Source organism: Giraffa tippelskirchi, chromosome 3 (assembly GCF_054371585.1).
Source record: "Giraffa tippelskirchi isolate mGirTip1 chromosome 3, T2T-mGirTip1v1.2.pri, whole genome shotgun sequence".
NCBI classification, from domain to species: Eukaryota; Metazoa; Chordata; class Mammalia; order Artiodactyla; family Giraffidae; genus Giraffa; species Giraffa tippelskirchi.
In genome coordinates, this window is record NC_137277.1 from 44,719,354 (window position 1) to 44,743,269 (window position 23,916).

At 37.2% G+C, this 23,916-nt stretch overlaps 2 protein-coding genes and 1 long non-coding RNA gene across 8 annotated transcripts in view; 2 read left to right on the plus strand and 1 right to left on the minus strand.

Moving 5' to 3' along the window:
* The window catches only part of SUZ12 (SUZ12 polycomb repressive complex 2 subunit), a 37,994-nt gene extending 29,765 nt beyond the window's left edge, over positions 1-8,229 (plus strand). For all 5 annotated transcript variants that reach the window (XM_081579703.1, XM_081579704.1, XM_081579701.1 and 2 more), the window contains 7 exons: positions 185-362; positions 1,845-1,936; positions 2,158-2,301; positions 2,774-2,931; positions 3,284-3,482; positions 3,943-4,022; positions 5,858-8,229. In XM_081579703.1, the coding sequence (XP_081435829.1) occupies positions 185-362; positions 1,845-1,936; positions 2,158-2,301; positions 2,774-2,931; positions 3,284-3,482; positions 3,943-4,022; positions 5,858-6,203 (1,197 nt within the window). In that variant the 3' untranslated portion in view covers positions 6,204-8,229. The remainder of the gene's footprint in view (positions 1-184; positions 363-1,844; positions 1,937-2,157; positions 2,302-2,773; positions 2,932-3,283; positions 3,483-3,942; positions 4,023-5,857) is intronic.
* Positions 8,230-8,899: 670 nt separating this feature from the next.
* Positions 8,900-11,443, plus strand: LOC145541953 (uncharacterized). The gene is made up of 3 exons (XR_014079427.1): positions 8,900-9,041; positions 9,601-9,808; positions 10,045-11,443. It is a non-coding gene; the product is annotated as an uncharacterized LOC145541953 (long non-coding RNA).
* Positions 11,444-15,305: 3,862 nt separating this feature from the next.
* Positions 15,306-23,916, minus strand: part of CRLF3 (cytokine receptor like factor 3) — a 46,329-nt gene continuing 37,718 nt past the window's right edge. For both annotated transcript variants that reach the window (XM_081579717.1, XM_081579718.1), the window contains 2 exons: positions 17,890-18,002; positions 15,306-16,772 (listed from right to left, as the gene is read on the minus strand). In XM_081579717.1, coding sequence (XP_081435843.1) covers positions 16,516-16,772; positions 17,890-18,002 — 370 coding nt within the window. In that variant the 3' untranslated portion in view covers positions 15,306-16,515. The remainder of the gene's footprint in view (positions 16,773-17,889; positions 18,003-23,916) is intronic.

Here is a 23,916-nt window from a genome sequence, read left to right on the forward strand (position 1 = left end):
CATACATTTACTCTATTTCCCTGGCTATCCATGTAGGCATTTGGGGTTTTTTAAAGGAAAAATCTGTTGACTGAAGTCAATTCCACATTAATATGTTATAATAAATATATATTTTTTTACTCCTACAATTTCTTTCAATTCATTTTTTGGGATCTTCACTGTTTTCATGTTTTTTCTTTTTTAGAGACTGCCTCCATTTGAAACATTTTCTCAGGGACCTACGTTGCAGTTCACTCTTCGTTGGACAGGAGAGACCAATGATAAATCTACAGCTCCTATCGCCAAACCTCTTGCCACTAGAAATTCAGAGAGTCTCCATCAAGAAAACAAGCCTGGTTCAGTAAAACCTACTCAAACTATTGGTATGAAAACTTTGCTGTCAAAATAATGCTTTGCAGAGTTAGGACTTAGGTTTTAGATTAATTTGTCTTTTGTTCCAGTAATCTTTGGAAATATTATTTGACTTAATAGACACATTATGAGTAAATTACGGTTCTCCTAAAGTTTTTTGATGAAGTGCTGATCAACAGAACTTTATTCACTAGATGTATGTGGGAATTTTGGAGATTTTTTATTCTTTAAATTTTAGAATCATGGTATATAATATATAGTATATATGCCATATATTACATAATATCTTCAAATGAGGTCTATAGATAATAACTTTATGTTAATTTAGGGTAAGTTTTTCCATTAAATAAATTAGTCCCAAACTCATGAGAAAATGGTTGGTTTTCAGAGCTTTTTAGTTTGAAATTGCAGCTATAAAAGGCTTTGGATATAAAAGGCTTTGGAACTATGTGCTTTTTCAAATTTACATAAAAATTTGTTTACGTTAGGGAACTCACTTAACCATTTAAGAATATTTGTACAATTTGAGGGCTGGAAGAAGATTATTATAATCTGAATTTTATCAGGTTAAATTTTGTAGTAAATTTTTAAGAGGAGAAACATTTATAAATTGTAGCAGTTAGCTCTGTTGGGTTAAGGCCCAGGGTGCAGTATTCTTTCATTTTTTTATCTGCCTGATGAGAACACTGTCCTTGACCTGAGAGTATCCATGTGTTTTTATCTAAGACTGTTTAAGGAGGCAGAAGGGAGCTGTCTTTGACATATACCACTCATGTCTGTCCATTATCTGTGTGCAAGTCACTGTTGTAAGAGTCAGTTTCAGGAGATGTAAGAAATGACCCATGTCAGGGGAAAGATTTCCCAAGGAAATTGTACTCTGGGCACTTATCAAAGTGTTCTAATGGCCAAATATTAGTAAAAGAGTTTTCAAGAAACTGAGAAGAAAAGATATTTACAAAGTTGTACATACGAAATGATTACTTATGTCAGGAGAGATACAAATTTTTAAGTCAGTAAAATAATACACCAAAATTATTAATAATGATTATGTTTTGGATTTGGAATGACATTATTACAATCATTTTCATTTAATTTGTTAAATCAATATTTAGTGGATGTCTGCTCACTGTTGTGCACTGGGAATACAGAAACCAATCCTTACTTTGACCTCAAAGTGCTTAAAGCATTACAGTGACTACGTATAATTACTTGGGGTTATTTTTTAAATGTTTTAGAACATGATAGGTGTCCTAATGTTTTAGGACATTTTAAAGGGAAAAAAAAAAAAGGATCCTACCAGTAAAGACCTTAGTATCTGGTTAGGTTGCTGGTAAAGGGATTGTTCCCCTGAAATCAGTTGAGGGTGAGAACAAACATTGTATTAAATGCCACAAGAAGAATTTTGTGAAACCTTTATTGTTTAATTATGTTCACAACAGATATTATTTCACTTTTAAGAAGCAAGTATTTTCATTAAAAGTATATGTTTTCAGCTATTAAAGAATCATTGACTACAGATCTGCAAACAAGAAAAGAAAAAGATCCTTCAAATGAAAACCGACAAAAATTAAGAATATTTTATCAGGTAAACATAGCTGACCCTTCTTTTTTTAAGTAGTCGTGAGATACCTTTGTTTTACACGTTCTATCTGAAATATTTTGGCATATTTAAATAAAAAGAATGACTCTGACTTGATTTTCCTTTTATATTGTTTTAACTATGTTTAAAGTTGATATTGAAACAAAATATCTTGAGATACGTAAGTTGGAGATTTGCTGTTCTTTTTTTTTTTGTTATCTTTAAAGTTCCTTTATAACAACAATACAAGACAACAAACTGAAGCAAGAGATGACTTACATTGCCCTTGGTGCACCCTGAACTGCCGCAAACTTTATAGTTTACTTAAACATCTTAAACTCTGCCATAGCAGATTTATCTTCAATTATGTTGTAAGTAGCTTTTCATTTTTTCTTACTATTATACATTATGATAAAATTTGGCTTTCAGAAATTGTACTTTGCAGAATGCCAATGTTTCTACATTGAATGGATTGCTTTTGGATGAATTACAGTGAATGATTCAGTGTTTGTGTATATTTGCACAGTGCACCTCTAATGACTCACATAATCCTCACCCCAGCTCTTTGAATTAAGTGGTAATTTCCTTATCCTTGCTCAGACAAAAAATAATTTGTACAGTTACCAAGCCAATAAATGGCACAGCCAGGATTTTAACACGGATCTTTTTGTCTCTAGATCTGGCTTCCTGTTCACCATGCTGGTATACCTGGCTTATTTTAGTTTTCAAAACATTTAAGAACCCACAAGTACGTTTTAATTAATTAAGTTGGAGGAATAGGTATTTATGATAGGATAATTAATACTTTATATTTTTCTAATCACCTTGCCATTTTTGTTACAGTATCATCCAAAAGGTGCTAGGATAGATGTTTCTATCAATGAGTGTTATGATGGCTCCTATGCAGGAAATCCTCAGGATATTCATCGCCAACCTGGATTTGCTTTTAGTCGCAATGGACCAGTAAAGAGAACACCTATCACACACATTCTTGTGTGCAGGTAGGTAAAAAGGTCATGTGGCAAAAGTTTATTCTTTGACTTTATTGATGTTTGAGGAGTAAAGGGAAGCCAGTCAAAACTACTATTTAGGTGGCAGTTCTCATTTCAGTATTAACTAAGTCTCTTGGGTGGTATACTGCTTTATAACCCTCCCTGGCTCCTATTTCTACAGTGGTTTTCTCACTTCCTCCTCACAGCTTTTTCCTGTGTTAATGTGGCTACTGCTCTAGTGGTTATAGGGGGATTAAAGTGTCTCCCAGTAGAAGTTTCTGTGTACATGCCTAGGTAGAAACCTCTGTAAGAAAGGAATGTACTCTGAGTAGTGTGAGCCCTCAACATTTCTTTTCATTAGGCCAAAAAGAACAAAAGCAAGTATGTCTGAATTTCTTGAATCCGAAGATGGAGAAGTGGAACAGCAGCGAACATACAGTAGTGGACACAACCGCCTGTATTTCCATAGTGATACTTGTTTACCTCTCCGTCCACAAGAGATGGAAGTAGATAGTGAAGATGAAAAAGACCCTGAATGGCTAAGAGAAAAAACCATTACCGTAATTATTACCGTTTTGTTGCTATTACCATCATGATCGTCATCATTATTGACAATGATTTTACAGTTTTATGATGAAATGATTTTGAAAACTAATAACTTTAATATGAATTAAATTTTTGATTTAATGTTGAGCATCTTTCTAAATTAAGGAATTCAGGAATCTACAATTTTTGTAATTGTGTCATTTTAATAGTTATCAACTAAAGGAAATACGGGTTTTCTTGTGATTTTGTGTTTTTTTCATTTTATTTAAAGGCAACTATTTCATAACTAAGAATTTCCCTTTTAAAATTACCACTTAAATAGATGTTGGAAACATTGCTGGTTTGCTATATAAATAAGTTGTATTTTTAGTTACAAAAATTCTATTTTTAACATTCTCACAATTTTTTCTTAGAAATATCAGTTATATTTATTCTGCATCTAATAGATTTTTTTTCCCTCTTTTTTTCTAAAAGCAAATTGAGGAATTTTCTGATGTTAATGAAGGAGAGAAAGAAGTGATGAAACTATGGAATCTCCATGTCATGAAGCATGGGTAGGGTGTTTCTAGATTTAAATACTCCATTTCCTTTATGTTCTTTTTGTTGCTTCACATTCTGTAAATCTTTGTTAGGATCTTACTTAAAATTTAGGTATAATTTGTCCTAAATATCCTAATTCAAGTATTAGAAAAATGGTTATCTTCAGAGAATGTTTAAGTAAGGTGCTAGCTCCATCTAACAGCAGGTTTTTAGTTAATGTTTTTTTAATAACCCAGCTTTTATTCCTTTTATTGCTAGGGAATACATAAATAATACACCGTGTGCTACATACCTGGAAATCCTGAAAACCACTAACATAATTAACAAAATTTTCAACTGCTTTATTATTCAGAAAATATAAAACAGCTAGCTTTTCTGATTTCTTACTACCATTTCATAAAGCTGAGGGTAGAACAATCCTAATTCCTCATGCCTTTGGGGCTGAAGCATTGTTTTTCTTATACATCTGCTTCCCTATGTGAACTATTTACCTGTTAGTACATAGATTGTTCTGTACGTTCGTTAATATTAGACCCTCAAATAAGGCTTTCTTTTATAGCACATGCATCTAAGGTTTTTTCCTTTAAAGGTTAAGTGAAATAAATGGGAGGGAGCACTTTTTTTTTCTTTATTCTTGGGGAATGGAGGACTTAAGTGTTTTAAGTTCTAGTTCAGATGACTGGGTGCATTGCTTATAGCCTTTTTTTTTTTTTTTGGTAAACTACCTTGAGCTAAGAATAGTCTTCACATTTTTAGTGGGTTGTAAAAAATTAAAGAGGAAGACAATAGAGATTACATATGGCTTGCTAATTCGTTTCAGTCGTGTCCAACTCTTTGTGACTCTACAGACTGTAGTCCACCAGGCTCCTCTGTCCATGGGATTCTCCAGGCAAGAATACTGGTGTGGGTTGCCATGCCCTCCTCCAGGAGATCTTTCCAACCTAAGGATCAAACTCGCGTCTCTTATGTCTCCTGCATTGGCAGGAGGTCTTTATTTACCACTAGTGCCACCTGGAAAGCCTACATATGGCTTGCAAAGCCTAAAATACTTACTGTTTAGCCTTTTACAGAAAATGTTTGCCTCATCCCTGGTCTAGTCATTAAAACTCAGTTATGAGTAAATATGTATGTGGAGGCTTGGCTGAAATCTCTTTCTCCTTTTGTCCTGATATGCCAGTTTCAAGATAGAATTTTAGTCAAATTACTTAATTGAGTTATATTTTAATTCCTGATCCAAATCTGTCAGCATAAGAACTACTAGGTTCACTATAAACTGGCATTACAAAGTGGCAGGTAGTAGGTAAACTATTTGTATTTTTTCAGATCTGCAATCAGGCTTTTACATTTTACAGATTCTGTTTTGAGTCTCAGTGGGTAATTGAACATCCATTTCCTATTTGGTTCTCTCACCTTTTATTCCTTGCCTTCCACCAAAACAGTCACACTATACCACAATTGTTGTGACATCTTCATTTTTTCAAAAGTTTACCATGAACTAAAAGTGTGTAGAAACACTGCTTCTAAAATAGGAAACTGAGAGAATAGTGTTATACAGTTAATGAAGGTGGAGTGGCAAGAGAAAATATTTTACACTTTTAACTGCTAACTTCCTAATTTCATTAGGAAAAACAGAAGTGACATCTGTTTAAGCTTTGGTTAAATTAAACCTCTTTAAATTTCTAAAATGGTAAGTTCATTCAGGTGATCCAATCTCAGATTCACTATAGTTTTACTAGTTAAATCATCACTTACCTAGATATAGTCTTATTGTTCTGTAATAGTTATCACTGTGGCCTTTGACAGAAATACTTTGTATTGTTGTTGATGTGTTTGTGTTTTTATTAAATAGGTTTATTGCTGACAATCAAATGAATCATGCCTGTATGCTGTTTGTAGAAAACTATGGACAGAAAATAATTAAGAAGAATTTATGTCGAAACTTCATGCTTCATCTAGTCAGCATGCATGACTTTAATCTTATTAGCATAATGTCAATAGATAAAGCTGTTACCAAGCTCCGTGAAATGCAACAAAAATTAGAAAAAGGAGAATCTGCTTCCCCAGCAAATGAAGAAGTCACTGAAGAACAAAATGGGACAGCAAATGGATTTAGTGAAATTAACTCAAAAGAGAAAGCTTTGGAAACAGATGGTGTCTCAGGGGTTTCAAAACAGAGCAAAAAACAAAAACTCTGAAAAGGCTTAACCCCACGTTATGGACAAACACTGAAATTTCATTCTAGGGAATTCAGCCTCTAGGAAGAGTTCTGTTTTTGTTTTTAATCATAGGTTCCAAACAGGCACTGTCAGATGAAGTAAATGATTTCAACAAGGATATTTTTAATCAGGGTTCTACTTCACTTCAGTATGCAGCATTACCCGCATATCAGTTTTATTGATGTCATTAAAACATTCTCAAGTTCGAGCATGAGAAGCAATACCTTAAAGTATTTTTAACTTCAACAATTGTCTTATGAAATATACTGAATTGATAATCTAGAAATTATTTCATATTTATAATGTGTTGGGTTTTTTTTTTGCATTTGTGACTGGCTGTTTTTCTACTTTGTAATTGTGAGACATTTTCTTGGGGAGGGAAAATTAGAATGTGATTCCCTTTTTTAGAAACTGAAGATTTTTGTGAAATTATGTTGCAGTACTGTTTGCAATCAGACCTTAATCCTTGGCTTTGAAATCATTTATCAATTTGGAATGAAAAATTACAACATAAGGTATTTTACATTATGTGAGTTCATCTTACAATTTAAAAGTAGCACTTCTTCATCTTACGCCTGTTTGAGAACATGTTAATTTTTCACATTGTTGTCAGTGAAATGTCAGTGTTGGCTTCTAAGGTTACTGACTGTCCATTTGTTTTTATGTGGATAATTTTAGTGCATTGCTCACCCAGTATATTTTTTTAAACTTGAACATTTTGCTGTTTTTTTTTTTTTTTTTTTTCTTTCCCAATTAGGTAATCACATGGAAGATTCAGCTGTCCACATCTCTTCATTAGGATTGTAAACCAAGGGAAGAACGAGTGTAAGATTTTTAAGATGCCACTTTTGAGGGAGGAAATGTTCTATAAAAATGAACCAGAAAATGTTGTAACTTTTTTTTTCTTTGCAAGGATGTCTTCGTAATGTATTTTATGATTAGAATATCCAATACAGATAAGCTGACTTGAATCATTTTGAGCAATTTTGCCCTGTGTTATATGTGTCTCATGCACATATTTACAGTTGGATTTTCTCCAACAGAAAGTGGTTTCACTACTGGCACATTAACAAGCACCAATAGATTTTTAGTCCAACTCCAAGCACTGTGGTTGAGTAACATCACCTCAATTTTTGATTATCCTTAAAGATAATTGCATTTTCATATTCTTTATTTATAAAGGATCAATGCTGCTGTAAATACAGGTATTTTTAATTTTTTTAATTTCATTCCACCACCATCAGATGCAGTTCCCTATTTTGTTTAATGAAGGGATATATAAGCTTTCTAATGGTGTCTTCAGAAATTTATAAAATGTAAATAATGATTTGATTGGTCTTTAAGATGTGTTTAACTGTGAGGCTATTTAACTGATAGTGTGGATGTGATTTGTCATCCAGTATTAAGTTCCTAGTCATTGATTTTTTTTGTGTTAAAAAAATAGGAAAGAGGGAAACTGCAGCTTTCATTACAGACTCCTTGATTGGTAAGCTCTCCAAATGATGAGTTACAGTAAACTCTGATTATGCCTCTGCATAGTGGATTTCGAGCATTTCTCTCGGGCTTTAATTTGCTAAAGCTGTGCACATATGTAAAAAAAAAAAAAAATAGATTATTTTAGGGGAGATGTAGGTGTAGAATTATTGCTTATGTCATTTCTTAAGCAGTTATGCTCTTAATGCTTAAAAGAAGGCTAGCATTGTTTGCACAAAAAGTTGGTGATTCCCTCCCCCAAATAGTAATGAAATTACTTCTGTTGAGTAAACTTTTTATGTCATCTTATAATAAAAGCTGAAAAAATCCCTTTGTTTCTATTTATAAAAAAAAAAAGCTTTTCTATATGTACCCTTGATAAGAGATTTTGAAGAAATCATGTAAGATGATAAAGCATTTGAATGGTACAGTAGATGTAAAAAAAAAATTCAGTTTAAAAGAACGTTTGTTTTTACATTAAATGTTTATTTGAAATCAAATGATTTTGTACATAAAGTTCAATAATATAAAAGCTGCATTGTTTTGTTTTTTATTATGCATTGTTAATACACAAAAATTTTTGGCTTGGCTAGGATAGGAAATATCCAAAAAAATATATCCATCAGAGCAAATAAGTTGAGAAAAATTAATGTGAAATCCTGCTTTCAGTTCTAGTAATAGCAGTTGCAATTAGTATGTTATACTGTCACATTAAAAAATTTTTAAATTTATAGTCTAGGGTAATGTCAATATTAGTTGCCCTAATGCTGATTCACCTCTAGTTTTTTCATTTTCTTTTGAATGAAAAAGAATTTATGTCGGCATTCAAAAAGCCATATAGTGAGTGAGACACAAATAGAAAAACAATTATATAATAAAGTATATGAGGTCAGTAGTTGAAATTAATTTAGAAGAATTGAGGAAAATGTTACAGAAGTGTTGATAGTTCCACTGTGCTTGCTTTATTTACAAGAAATAGCTTGCCTGTACACATGTTGTGTATTCTTTGCCCTCTGGTTCCAAAGCTCACTGTTTCTTTACGCACCTGCTTCCTTTTCATTAGACTGCTGAGTCAGTCTCACTGGCCTTGGTAGTGACTAGTGGTCTTCATTGGTGTTCAGATATTTGTTACATAAACTTCAGTTACATAAACTGAAGGCTATGCTTAGTTATGCCATGCTAACTAAGCATTTGGATTTCAGGCAGAAAGAAGTATTTGGAGACTTACTGCACAGACAGACATGACACAAACCAGTCTGTCATAGGTGAGCCGTGGCTCCAAGAATCTGGAAGGGGAGAAGCTCTCCACGGGGAGAAGCCCAGGGATGCTGTGGGAGCCTCCAGGTGAGGTACCAGCTAAGGAACAACTCGCCCCACTGTGAAGTAAGTGCCCAAGAAGTGATCAGGGTGTTCAGTGTGACAAAGCCAAGGGAAGAAGAGTTGCATAAAGGAAGCCATCCTGTAACAGAAAATGAGTTCAAGACAGCAATTTCAAGGGTTAAGTAACAGAAAACAGGTTTGAGAAGTTTAGTGTTAATAAATGGAGAATGAGTTGGAGAAGTTTATTATGAATATGCGGGAAGTGGGGCCGTTCAAAGAGGGAAACAGGCAAAGACGGGAGAGTGGATAGGAAGGTTGAGCCTGCAGACGATGGAAGACACAGAGAAGACCAAAGATACACATTACCAGAAAAGGAAAGAATGAGATCAAGAACACGGGTGGATTCAGCTTGCTAAAGATGAAAGATTGCTGCTGATAATACTGTTGGGTAAAGAATGGAGAAGTGGGTACTCATGACATTTCTGGTGGGGAAATGTTAGGACAACCTCTGCAGAGAGTAATTTGGTACTTACCATTAAAATCATAATGTGTTTAACTTTTGCCCCAACAATTTCATCCTCAGGAATTTAATCCAACAGATAAACTGGGGCACATGTAAATTGACAAACTGACCACTGTTGAGCAGATTAGAAAGGTACAGAAAAGTTTCTAGAATACTTCTATTTTTAACAAAATTTGAAAAGAATGTGCCCATATTTGGTTGAAGAATATGACGAAATGGATACACAAAAGCAACTGCTGTCAGAGAACATGGCTGGGCGAAAGGACAGGTAGGAAGGAGGCTGTTCACTGCAGTTTTTAAATCTAAATGTACTGCCTGTTTTCTATAGTTCTTATATTTTAAAAACCTGAAAAAAAACAAGAGGGTTTCTCACTGGGAACCAGGTATAATGGTTAAGTTGTTAACACAGATTTGGAACACAGTCAATTGGTATTTAGTAAAACAGGCACTGTAAAAAATAGTCTGAACGTTCTATTTGTATTTTTTGTTTGTTAATCTAAATAGTATGTCGCTCCAAGGAAAGCAGAGAGACATGTTTTATTAACTATACCAGTACTATATTAAAATGGATCATTGATGGTTCCCGGTTGTTGACTGTAGATCACAACGAACTGGAAAATTCTTAAAGAGACACAGGAATACCAGATCACCTGACCTGCCTCCTAAGAAATCTGTATGCAGGTCAAGAAGCAACAGTTAGAACTGGACATGGAACAACAGACTGGTTCCAAATGGGGAAAGGAGTGTGTCAAGGCTGTATACTGTCACCCTGCTTATTTAACGTATATACAGAGTACATCATGAGAAGGGCTGGGCTGGATGAAGCACAAGCTGGAATCAAGATTGCTGGGAGAGATATCAATAACCTCAGATATGCAGATGACACTACCCTTATGGCAGAAAGTGAAGAAGAATTAAAGAGCCTCTTGATGAAAGTGAGAGGAGAGTGAAAAAGTTGGCTTAAAACTCAACATTCAGAAAACTAAGATCATGGCATCTGGTCCCATCACTTCATGGCAAATAGATGGGGAAACAATGGAAATAGAGGCTTTATTTTGGGGGGCTCCAAAATCACTGCAGATGGTGACTACAGCCATGAAATTAAAAGACGCTTGCTCCTTGGAAGAAAAGTTATGACCAACTAGACAGCATATTAAAAAGCAGAGACATTACCAAAAAAAGGTCCGTCTAGTCAAAGCTATGGTTTTTCCAGTAGTCATGTACAGATGTGAGAGTTGAACTACAAAGAAAGCTGAGCGCCAAAGAATTGATGCTTTTGAACTGTGGTGCTGGAGAAGACTCTTGAGAGTTCCTTGGACTGCAAGGAGACCCAACCAGTCCATCCTAAAGAAAATCAGTCCTTAATATTCATTGGAAGGACTGATGCTGAAGCTGAAACTCCAGTACTTTGGCCACCTGATGCGAAGAACCGACTCATTGGAAAAGACCCTGATGCTGGGAAAGGTTGAAGGAAGAAGAAGGGGACGACAGAGGATGAGATGGTTGGATGGCATCACCGACTTGATGCACATGAGTTTGAGCAAGCTCCAGGAGTTGGTGAAGGACAGGGAAGCCTGGGGTGCTGCAGTCCATGGGGTCTCAAAGAGTTGGACACAACTGAGCGACTGAACTGAGTTGTTCACAGCATAAAAATCATATACTTTTCCTGCCTGATTGGAATTCACTATCTTTTCAGTCTTAATCTCCCATGTATGCAGTCTCCCCTCCAACCAGGTAGGGTAGCAGAGTACAGCATGGTACACACCGTGCACCCTGGTGTTCTCCATACATAGTCTACAATCCAATTTCTGGAGCACCTTCTGTTTCTATGTACTATTTGTACAAGTGTAAGATTGATTTTTATACAGAAATAAAAATTCACTCAAGTATATTCTTAGACAAACATAAGATTGTTAACTTAAATGTCACATGGATGAATCACATTATGAAGCTGGTTTTAGAGAACAGGGTGTATATCTCCCGAACTACTGTCTTTAATCTGTTGTCTTTTCCCATTTCTGACTATCATCCTATCCACCCACATGGCAAAGCTTCAACCAGTGGCCACCTACAGGTGCACCATCTCCTGGAATCTTATTTCTGTCCATGCTGCTCCATCCTTTTTCAGAACCCAAATACCTTCCACTTGCTTTGGTAACACACTCCCAGTCTAGCCGTCCGGTCATTCATCTGTGAATGTGTGCTGGGACTTGTCCCAAGCACTGGGAATGAGTTAAGTAAGACTCATGTTTCAAGGATTCTCCCAGTTCTCATGGATCAAAAGTAAAGTCACTTCTTTCTCCTATCCCTAAACAAGCATGCACCTCTTTGCTAGACTTATTGCTCATTACTCCAGAGAAGTGGTGATGCTATACAGGTAAATCTTAGCTCCTTTCTTCACTAATCAACTAAGATTTTCTTCTGAGTGGATTCTGTCCCAATCGTCCCTATTTCTCTTATTTGGGGGAAGGGGGTAGCTGGCTCTTCTGTGAGGCCCTGAAGGGAAAGGACCACGGTTGCCATGCTGTTAATTAGGGTCGCGGAGCCTTATTTATTCCTTAACTACTTCTTGGGCACCTGTAATGGCCTTTGCCTTAGTTAAGTGTGAGGATACAAAGATGAAGAAGCCAGACATTGTTCTTGTCCTCATGAATTTTGAATTCCATAAAGGGCGACATTCGTTCATGTTTTAGTAAGCTAGGTTAGTAAGCTAAATGTCTTATCTCACATTGGTGCCCCAGGGACACAGGGCAGTGTGGACGCAGGAGCATGGCAGAAGAACTGATAGTCTACAGGCCTGGATTTGAATGCCAACTCCGGGGCCTTTGCAGCTCCAAACTCAGTTACTTGACAACACTGAGTTTGTTTCTTCAACTATAAAATGGGATCAAAATCCCTCTTTCAATAGGATGGGAGGTGGGAGGAAAGGATTCAAGAGGGAGGGGCCATATGTATACCCATGGCTGACTCATGTTGATATATGGCAGAAACCACAATATTGGAAAGCAATTATCCTCCAATTAAAAATGCATTTAAAAAATAGTAACTATGGCAATAGACCAAAAAAAAAAAAAGTGCCTCCTTTAACAAGGATCTAGACAGTAACTGCTCTTGGCTAACATCACTATTTCCTTCCCTACAACCTCAGTTTTGTCCACTTCAATCCTCAGCTCCCACCTCTGAGGAAAAAATCACATGCTTGTTCTTCCACAAGCTATATATATATTTTAAGACCCTGGAGAAGTCTCCTGAGATTACATTAACAAAGTCTTAATTTTCTACAAAACTGCAAGCTTTCTAACACTGACTTAGGTAAGACTAATGAATAGAAGTGACATAGAAAGGTCACTTCATTTAATCAACATTAAATTTCATGAAAGAAAGGCTTTTTTTGTGAGAGATTAGTTTTATTTTGCTGAATATGGTTTTTGCCTTTTAAGAAGAAAAGTACTGTTCTTAGTTCAGAAGTACTTATCAGATACCCACATCTCAGGAAATGTTGGATAGAAGTACATCCCAGACTTGGATTTCATAGACCAGTAATATATATTCAAAAATTTTTTGACATTTTGTCAGAAAGATTTACAAACAAAACTAGCAAACCTGACATCTACTGTGACTTTAACTTTACAGAAGGACACAGTATAAAAAGATCAAGAAGTTTAATTTAAGAATAAAGGATAGTCTTCCAAAGAGAACAAATTTAGATTAACCAAAAAAAATCACCATGGAGACTGGACTTTTAGTTACTTTGGAGTGGTCACTCCCAAATCTGCCTTCATAATAATTTCATTTCTTAAAAAAAAAAGTGAGCTCCACTAATACCAACTGAATCAGAATTTCTGCATTTTTAAAAGCTCTCCAGGAAATTCTAATGTGAGGTCAGGGTTGAGAATAACTTGCTACAGAAGATAACAAAAACTCAAGGAATTTATAATCTAGTGGGTTTAAAGCAGGTATTAGAAACTCACATACCTACAGGGTCAGCTGTCAAATGAGCTACGTAGCTGAGTGTTATACCAAAAACTAGGAAGACAGAACAAAGCAGGGGTCCCCAGCCTCTGGGATCTAATACATGATGATCTGAGGTGCAGCTTGTGGAATAATAGAAATAAAATGCACAAAAAAATATAACGTGCTTGAATCATCCCAAAAACCATTGCCTTCGACAATCCGTGAAAAATTATCTTCCATGAAACCAGTCCCTGATGCCAAAAAGGTGGAGACCGCTGGAATAAAGAGAAGATACCACAGTCTTTCAAAAAGGAAAACATATAACATACAAATGAACAGGCATCAGAGGGGCATTAGCTTTTCCTAGGAGACCACAGAGCAGTGCGTTCAAATTCTCAGAGGGAATTATCTCCAACCCAGAATTCTTAGCGAGTCACAGTCAATGACGGTAGGATTGAATAAAGAGATTTTCAGCCTTCTATCTCAAAAAATTTACTTCTTGGGCACCCTTTCTCAGCAAACGGAGGAAGTGCTCCACTAAGGTTAAGGAATAATCCAAGAGAGAGAAAGACACAGGACACTGATTGGAGCTAAACAAACTGTCCATTCTGGCCCTGGTTGATTCACACACATGTGGAAAGTTCTGAACCTGTTTAGGAAATACCTCAGTGTGTTACTGTCAACAGTTGTCACAATAGTTTGTTGTCAATAACTGAATAAATTTCACTTCTTGAACTAAAATCTTTCATATTTAATAGAGGAGCTAGATGCTTACTCTGCTCCCCTCTACAGGAAAAGAGCCCTCTGAAGAGATGTATTTACCCTTCATCCCTACTTACTCTTTTATTTTTGTTTTGATATTAAAATCTACTATATAGCTTCAGAATTTATGCTTCTGAGAAGATGGAGTAGCATAATTTCCCCACTCCTCCTGCTGAGAAATACTAAAAACTATGGGTAAAAATATAATAAAACAAACATAAGAAGACTGACAGATGACCACGGTACCTCAAAACTCAAGGAACTCCATCCTGTGCATTCTTAAGGTTTTCGTCTTGTGTATCCCAGACCTGAGGGCAAAAGATGCTGGCAACATGGAAATGCCGACACAGACGAAGAAGCCCCAACAAAAACCTGCTCTCTACAGCCAAGGGGCCAGGAAAGGGGCAGCCTAGCAAGACAAACTGATGGCCAACAACCACTCCACTCCAGCCAAACACCATCATCTGTGTTGAATGGTGGTGGCCCACAAAAAAAACATGTCCACATCAGAACCTATGACAGCAATTTTATTTGGAAAAAGGGTCTTTGCAGCTATAAGTAAATTAAAGACTTGGAGATGAGATCATCCTGGATTTTGAGTGGGTACTAAATCCAAGACAAATGTCCTTATAAGAGACAAAAGGAGGGAATTCCCTCGAGGTTCAGTGGATAGGATTTGGTGCTTTCACTGCCATGGGCTTGGGTTCAATCCCTGGTCAGGGAACTAAGATCTCGAAAGCCTCACAGGGAAGTTGGGAAAAAAAAAAAAGCCCAAGGGAGAAGGCCATGGGAAGACAGAGACAGAGACTGGAGTTATGCAGTAACAAGTCAAGGAATGTCTGTGGCCACCGAAAGCTCCAAGGATTCTCCCCTAGACCCTCTGGAAGGAGTACAGTCTTGTCAATATGTATGTTATGTATGTGTACATAACTTATTTATTACCATTATATATACATACACACTTAAGAGTGAAGATGACTTTTCTCCCTCTGCTTAAAAGATTAAATCTGAATTAATTAAATCTCATGAAAGAAAAAGAAATACACACACATACCTTTTACTTTTTTATTTTTGTTTCAGATAGTTGGACGAGGCATCTACATTCTAGCACATCTTCTTAGTCACTAAACAAGTGAAAAACAGCTTACTTATATATAAAAGGCAATGGGAAAGGGTCATGATTGTCTAATAGGGAACTGGAATCCCCCAATAAATTATCTTACAAAAATATCAAACTTGCTTTTCCACTTTTCTACTCTTAAAAATGGAAAAAAAAAAATTCACATTAAAGAGAAAAGATCTTAGGCTGGTAAATAGCAAGTTAAGATAATCATGTTTACATCCAAGTCCTTCAAATAAATATTTTAAACAAATTTGTTTCCCAAAAAATAGGTCAAGTATTTAGCCTACACTTGTTTGGTCCACTAAAAGACCATTCATGAACTGGACTGCAACTCAGACCCTACCAAGAGCGACATGCAAGTCACTGAGGCTGGATATGCACCAGTGCATATTTCATATATGGGACATAGCTATTAATAACACTGCTGTGCACACTACTTCCATAAGTAGTTTTACCCTGTAAAACCCCTCAAGCCTATTGAGAATGGAACTGCAAGGAAAGAACAAAAGAAAACACTTTGCCTGTTGTAGACATTTGCTCAGTAATTTTTAAAACTTATCACACTTTTGGGACTTAAAGATTACTGAACATGAGATAAAATTCAATATTGCTTACAAATCCCTGAATATGAAGAGCATATTCAACACTCCTGTGGAGAACACACACGGGGGTGTACGTTACAGAGTACATTATAGCATATTCTACCTGGTCTATTCCTGGCTTTTCATTCTAAAGCCTTAAATGGCCTTGAATCTTTACAAGATGGAGAGTTAATAAAAAATGATGTTATGTTGCATTTTTCTGTTCTTAACAACCAACTTTAGAAGTACAGTGGAAGGGTTCATAGGGTTTTCTGTATCTCCTCATACTTTAAAAGCCAATTTGATTTTTACTGTGATGCCATAATCCAATTAACACTATGCTAAAAAATAAAATGGACTGCATTGCGACAGTTTTGTCCACCATATTCACGCCTCTTATTGCTAAGATAGTCCAAAAGAAATCCTGTAAATAATGTCTGTTTCCAATGGCTCAACTGAGAGATGAATCTAACCATTTTTTAAACCAATGACAACTGGGCTGAGAGGAAAGCTATTGTGAAACCCCTGCACACCCAAAGCCAATCATCAGAAAACCTAGAATACCAACACTTTCCACCCAGGATAGAAAAATGAGCATCCAAAATAAAGAGAACCACAAGACTGATCGAGCAACCAATCAAACACCACTTCTCTGTTATTTGAACTAATAGTCACTCGAAGCTTGAAGTTTCCGCCTTCGTTATTATTGGTGGATCCTAGAGTCACAGCTTCAATGTCAAATGTGACAGTGGACCCAGAAGTAACTGCGGGCAACTGATTAGTCATTTCTTTTCCATTTACAAAAACTGCACCTAAAATGTTAAGGTAAAGAGTCATTCACATGTGAGCAACAACTAAGAATGGAAACAAGATGCTAGATTATTGGTAATGCAGCTGATTTCCTAATTAAAGAAAATATTTTGGAATGCCAACTGGTCAAAGATAATGCAGTTAAATATGTTCATTAACCCCCACATGCCCAAGGCAGAAGGAAAAGTTAAAGCTTTAATAACGTTTTAGGCTTCTGGCCCAAGGTCCCACTCTTTTAAAATAGAGACCATGAGTTCCCCAAGTGGATGGCATCAAAAGAAACTTGACTCCATTATAAAATTATTTCCTGTGGAACAGCAGGACTGTTTCACATGGAATAAATAAGGATCCTGTCTACCGACTGTTTGACCCACACCATAAAATATTAACACATCTTGGTAGTGATTTTTAAGTGTGATCACTGTGAAGTAAGGGACCAAAGAACACTACAGATGTAAACTCTCTCCTCATTTCCCTAATGTATGCTGAATTTATTTTCTCTATGTTGAATTCAGATGACTTAGACACACAGAATCCAGGAGTAAACTGCCTGGCAAAAAATCTCAGCTCAATCACCTCCAAACTAAGTGATTTTACACCAGCTACTTAAGCCATGGCTTCTCTGTGGCTTTTCTTATCTACTGTGTGCTGTGTGTGCTGAGTCACTCGGTGTTGTGCGTGCTCCTTTCCAACTCTTTGCAACCCCATGGACTGTAGCCCACCAGGCTCCTCTGTCCATGGAATTTCCCAGGCAAGAATACTTGGAGTGGTTTGCCATTTCTGCCTACAGGGGATGTTCCCAACCCAGGGATCTGAACCTGCCTCTCCTGCATTGTCAGGCAGATTCTTTACCACTGAGCCACCTAGGAAGCCCTTTCATCAACTACAAAATGGATATAATGCTACTCCTTACTTCAAAAAGGTGTTAAAGATTAAATAAGGTATTATTTTTAAAGGGCATAGAATAATGCCTGGTATGAAGCAGTCACATAGATATGTCATTAAGACCTAAATTTTTTCATCTTCTGGTATAAATGTGTGATACTGAGACTGATTCAAATCTTATTATAGTAAATCATACATTTCAGAGAGAATGGCAGTTATTTCCTCCTTACTTACCATTTGTACTAATGCATACTGCTTGATCCCGCTGCAGGGAGTCATATCCATTCTGTTTTTCTGCACACACTCCTATACTGTCTCTTCTGTCTGGTTGTCCCACAGTTTCAACTCTGTCAACAGTGCAGAAAAGTCTTTTAAATATTTTTTTTAATGTGATCTCTACTAGTTGCTAAGCTTAACAAGAGCTATCTCATCACGATTACTCTTAAGAACAGCTAACAATGATTTAGCACTTCTTAAATTCCAGGTCCTGTTCTGAAAACTCTGTGTCTGTATATCTTATTTATAAATCATCTCATTCAATTCACATAACAATCCATGATATAGGCGCTGTTATTATCATACCCAGTTTATACATGCATAAACTCAGGCACAAAAGAAAAAATAAAGTTTAAAAAAAAGGGAAAATAAACTGATCTGATCACCAAGCTGAGTGGTGGAGCTAGGACACGAACTCAGGCATTCTGACTTCAGAGTCCACGTTACCTGTTTATGGCTATGACAGCACATTCCTGTTCTATGTTCTGTTTCTAGACATGTAGAAAATGTGTCATATTTGCCATTATAATGAATGTGATCATCACTTAAACTTTTATTAGGAGAGTCTATGCAATGACTACTGTTTACCAAGCATTTAAAAATAAGACATCCCTCTTTTAAAACAGAGGATAATATGGTTATGGACATATTCTGGCTGGGGAACTTCATACATAGTGAGTTGAAGCATTTCCTTTTGTGTTTAAGTATCAAACAATACGTCATCATGTACTTAGATATAAAGGTCAACCCATATCCCGGTGACCAGGGTCATCTTTCTCTCCATTCCAGAAAGCTAGGACAGAAAAAGAAAAATGAGCAAAGAGCAGCACGTAGCTTTTAAGGGAAGACGGGATTACTGATACTCAGCGTGGCCTCAAGATGTCTTTCCTTGTAAAGTGGCAAACATGCGAGTCCATAATAAACACGTGGGTGGGTTTCTGAAGTCACTTCAGTTCTAAACCAGCAGTTTAAAGGAGGAGAATGACGCCAGCCATACGACAGCACAGTTAAGTCCTAGGACTTATTCTACCATAGGGACACACACTTTCTAAATGATATACAGACCAAAATACCTTTAGGAGATTTCCAGAATTCAGTTAAAAAGTCCCAAAGGCACACAAAGTTGAAAGCAGCTGCACTGAACTGGGTAAGAAGACTAATTTCACTTGCCTCATGTCAACCCCTGTTCCAAGCTACCACAGCTCGGTACCAGGCAAGAACAGCCCAGCTCCTGACTTTTCCTTCAGAAAAGACACACAGGAGTGGAGTGCATCCAACATTCCAGCTCCTTGGAGGGTTTCCCAGAGGACTGGTTTCTGTCATGTCTCATTTGGTGCACTGAAGGAACTGGCATAGCATGGATGCCTGAATGCTGCGAAGACCAAAGAAAAGTGAGGGATGGCAGCCTGCAGCCAGTGCTGCAGGGAGGGAGAAGAGGAAAATTTCCTTCTGGTGTACTATCTTTTCACAGGACAGCTCAAGGGAATGGTATCTCTCTCATTCCCTTGTCGGGAGCCAGCATACTCGGGATGTCTGGGGGCCACGGGGTCCAAGAGAATGAAGGCACCCTGCGGCTGCAGAACTTGCAGTACCACAAACTGGCACCAGAGGGAGCAAGAGATTACGAGCTCCCAAAAAGCCAGCAAGGCTCTAATTGAGAAACTGCACACACAAACTCAGGGAAGTCCATTTACCAGGAAGATAGAACAATTACAAATATATATGCACCCAACATCAGAGCACTTAAATATATGCAGCAAAAAATGGCAGAACTGAAGGGAAAAACAGTTACACAATAATAGAAGGAGATTTTCAATACTCTACTTCACTAGTAGATAGAACATCCAGACAGAAGATCAATAAGGAGCAGGGGATCTGAACAACACCATAAATGATACGGACATTCCTCCCTAAAGAAGCAGAATACACATTCTTCTCAAGCACACAAGGAACATTCTCCAGGATATACAGCACATGGTAGGTCACAAAATAAGTCACCAAATTCAGGAAGACTGAAACTACACCATGTTTATTTTCTGACCACAACGGAACGAAACTATAAATTAATGGCAGAAGGGAAACTAGAAAGCTCACGAATATGTGGAAATTAACCAACTTTTGAACAGCCAATGGATCAAAGACAAAATCAAAAAGAAAATTAGAAAATGTCCTGATACAAATGAAAACAAAACCAAAACATACCAAAATGTATAGGATGCAGCAAAAGTACTGAAGAACGAAGTTTACAGTAACAAACACATATATCTAATAAGATATCAGGGGCTTCCCTGATGGTTCAGTGGTTAAAGCCCCTCGTTTCCAATGCAGGGGACATGGATTCAATCCCTGGTCAGGGTACTAACACCCCACATGCCATGTGGGGCAGCTAAAAAAAGTTTTGTTTTTTTTTAATCCAATTTTTCAAAAAATTTAAATAAATAAAAAATGAAAAATATCAGAAAACAACTTATAGCTCAAGAAACAAAAAGGAACAAACTATGACTAAAGTTAGGAGAAGAAAGGAAATAACAATTACATTAGAGCAGAAACAAACAATACAGAGACTAGAGAAACAACAGAAAAACATCAACAAAACTAAGAGCTGGTTTTTTTGAAATGATTGACAAAATTGAGATTCAGCTAGATTAACTAAGATAAAGATAAGATACAAATAAAGTCAGAAATGAAAGAGGACACATTACAACTGATACCACAGAAGTTAAACAGATTATAAGAGACTCATGAACAAAATATACCAAGAAATTGGATAATTTAGAAGAAATGGGTAAATTTCTACAAATATACAACCTACCAAGAATGAATCATAAACACACAGCAAATCTGAACAGACTTATAATTAGAAAGTAGACTGGATCAATAATCAAAAATGTACCAAGACTATCAGTAAGCAACAGCCTCGGACCAAGTAGCCTCACTGGCGAATTCTACCAAACGATTAAAGAATAAATACAATCTTCCTTAAAGTCTTCAAAACATTAAGAGGAGGGAATATTTCTATCAACTACAAACTGGCACTTGTCAAGGGAAGTTGCCATCTACCTCTATAAGGAATTAAATCAAGTGCTGCTGCAGCTGCTGATTTTCAACACCCGTGCAAGGAGTTCAGGGAGGAGAGCAGAAATGAGGCACGTTGTGCTCAGGGGGTGGGGGGGGGGAAACTGGCAGGACAGGTCTTCAGATAGTTAGATATTTTCAGAAGCAGATTTTATGAGCCCAGTTCTTGTATCTCCTCATATCTGGAAAAGCACTATAATTCTTTACGGTGATGATTGTTCTTCCTGGCTAGCAGAAACCTTCTGCAAAAAAAAAAAAAAAGTGCTTGATTGCATGTATTCCCCTTTCACCAAAATCACATATACACTGACCTTTCCCTGCTGCCTCTTCGGAGCAGTTTCTCAGAGCTATCTGAAATGCTGTCTCCCAGGCTAGAGTCCTCATTTTGCCTCAAATAAAACTTATTTTGCAATTCTCACATTGTTCAATTTTTTTTTTTTTTTGGTCAACATTTCAAAACTTATAAGGTTAATATTATCCTGAAATTAAGTCAGAGAAAGACACTGCAAGAAAAGAAAACTTCAGGCCAACAACTCTGATGACTGACTATAGATGTAAAAATCCTAAATAAAATACTAGCACTGTTGGTGACAATGTAGATTGGTCCAGCTACTCTGTAAAACAGAATGGAGGTTCCTCACAAAACTAAAAATAGAGTCACCACATGATCCAGCAATCCCACTCTTCGGCATATATCCAAAAGAATTCAAGGCACTGTGAAGAACACAATATTACTTCTATAATGTTCCTGCTAAAGATGCATAACCTGAATCTTAACATTTAGGAAACACCAGAAAAACCCAAATGAGGGATCATCTATAAAATAACTGACTTGTGCTCTTAAAAAATGCCAATATCATAAAATTGAAAAAAGACAGAGAAACTGTTCCAGATTAATAGACACTAAAGAGAGACTTCCCTGGTGGCCCAGTGCATAAGAATCTGCCTGCCAACGCAGGTGACATGGGTTCAATCCCTGGTATGGGAAGATTCTACATGCCTCTGAGCAGCTAAGTCCCTGCTCCACGACTACTGAGCCCACGTGCCACAAATGTTGAAACCCCACAAATGTTGAAACCCATGAGCCTAGAGCCCGTGCTCCGTTCGACAAGCCACTGCAATGAGAGGCACAGGCACCGCAGTGAAGAGCAGCCCCTGCTCCCCGCAACCAGAGAAAATGTGCCCACAGCAACGAAGAACAAGCACAGCCAAAAATGAGTGAATAATTCAAAAAAAGAAAGAAAGAATCTGCCTGCCAATGCAGGGGACATGGGTTCAATCCATGGTCCAGGAATATCTCACATGCTGCAGAGCAACTAAGCTTATGTGCCATAACTGCTGAGCCTGTGCTCTAGAGCCCAAGAGCCACAACTACTAAAAGCCCTTGGCACCCAGAGCCTGTGCTCAGCAACGAGAGAAGCCATCGCAATGAGAGGCCCATAAACCAAAACCAAGAGGAGCCCCTGCTCTCTGCAACTAGAGAAAGGTTGCTCAAAGCGACAAAGAGCCAGCACAACCAAGAGTAAATAAATAAATGAGACTAAAGAGACACAACAAATGAATACCCAAGATCTTTTTTCTTTTCTGCAAAGAACGTTAATTGGGACAACTAAATTTAGTAAGGTCTATAGGTTAGATAATACTGTATCAATATTAACTTTATGATTCTTATGATCTCTTTTTATGAAATACTCACTGAAAATGATTTGGGAAAAAAAGAGAAAATGATGAAGCAAGTGTAGTATTGGGGAATCTGGGTGAAGGCTATTCAGGGATTCTTTGTACTATTCTCGCAATTCTGTGAATCTGAAAAATCATGTTTATAAAGATTTTAAAAACACACAAATCAGGGACTTCCCTGGTGGTCCAGTGACTATGACTCTCTGCTCCCAATGCAGGGGGCCCAGGTTCAATCCCTGGTCAGGAAACTAGATCCCACATGTCACAACTAAGAGTTTACTTGCTGCAACGAAGACCTGACATAGCCAATCAAATAACCAAAAATAAATATTTTTTTAAAAAATCAAAAAACCAAAACACACAAAACACTATATGGGAGAAGGTGAGGGTGGGACGTTCTGGGAGAATAGCATTGAAACATGTATATTATCATATGTGAAACAGAACACCATTCCATGTTCGATGCATGAGACAAGGGCTCAGGGCCAGGGCAATGGGATGACCCAGAGGGATGGGATGGGGAGGGAAGTGGGTGGGGGGTCCAGGAAGGGGAACACATGTAAACCCATGGCTGATTCATGTCAATGTATGGCAAAAACTATTACAATATTGTAAAGTAATTAGCCCCCAACTAAAATAAATAAATTTATAAAAAAAAAAAAAAGTAAAAAAAAAAAAAAACCACTATATGGATATATATATATAATATGATGACTCAGGATGGGAACACGTCACCCTAGAAAGATCAAACATATGATCACAGGGTTGAGGCTTTGAGCAAAGGGATGTCAGTCCACCAGGGGTGGGTGGGTGGGTGGGTGGGTGGGTGGGTGGGTGTGTGTGTGTGTGTGTGTGTGTGTGTGTGTGTGTGGGTGTGTGTGTGTGTGTGTGTGTGTGTGTGTGTGTGTGTGTGTGTGTGTGTGTGTGTGTGTGTGTGTGTGGCTTTGAGCAAAGGGGTGTGTGTGTGTGTGTGGCTTTGAGCAAAGGGGTGTGTGTGTGTGGCTTTGAGCAAAGGGGTGTGTGTGTGTGTGTGTGTGGCTTTGAGCAAAGGGGTGTGTGTGTGTGTGACTTTTGCAACCCTGTGGACTATAGCCCATCAGGTTCTGCTGTCTATGGGATTTTCCAGGCAAGAACACTGTGTTGGTTATCATTTCCTTTTCTAGGGGATCTTCTCAAGTCAGGGATTGAACCTGTGTCTCCTGCAATCAATAAAATCCCGATAAAAACTCT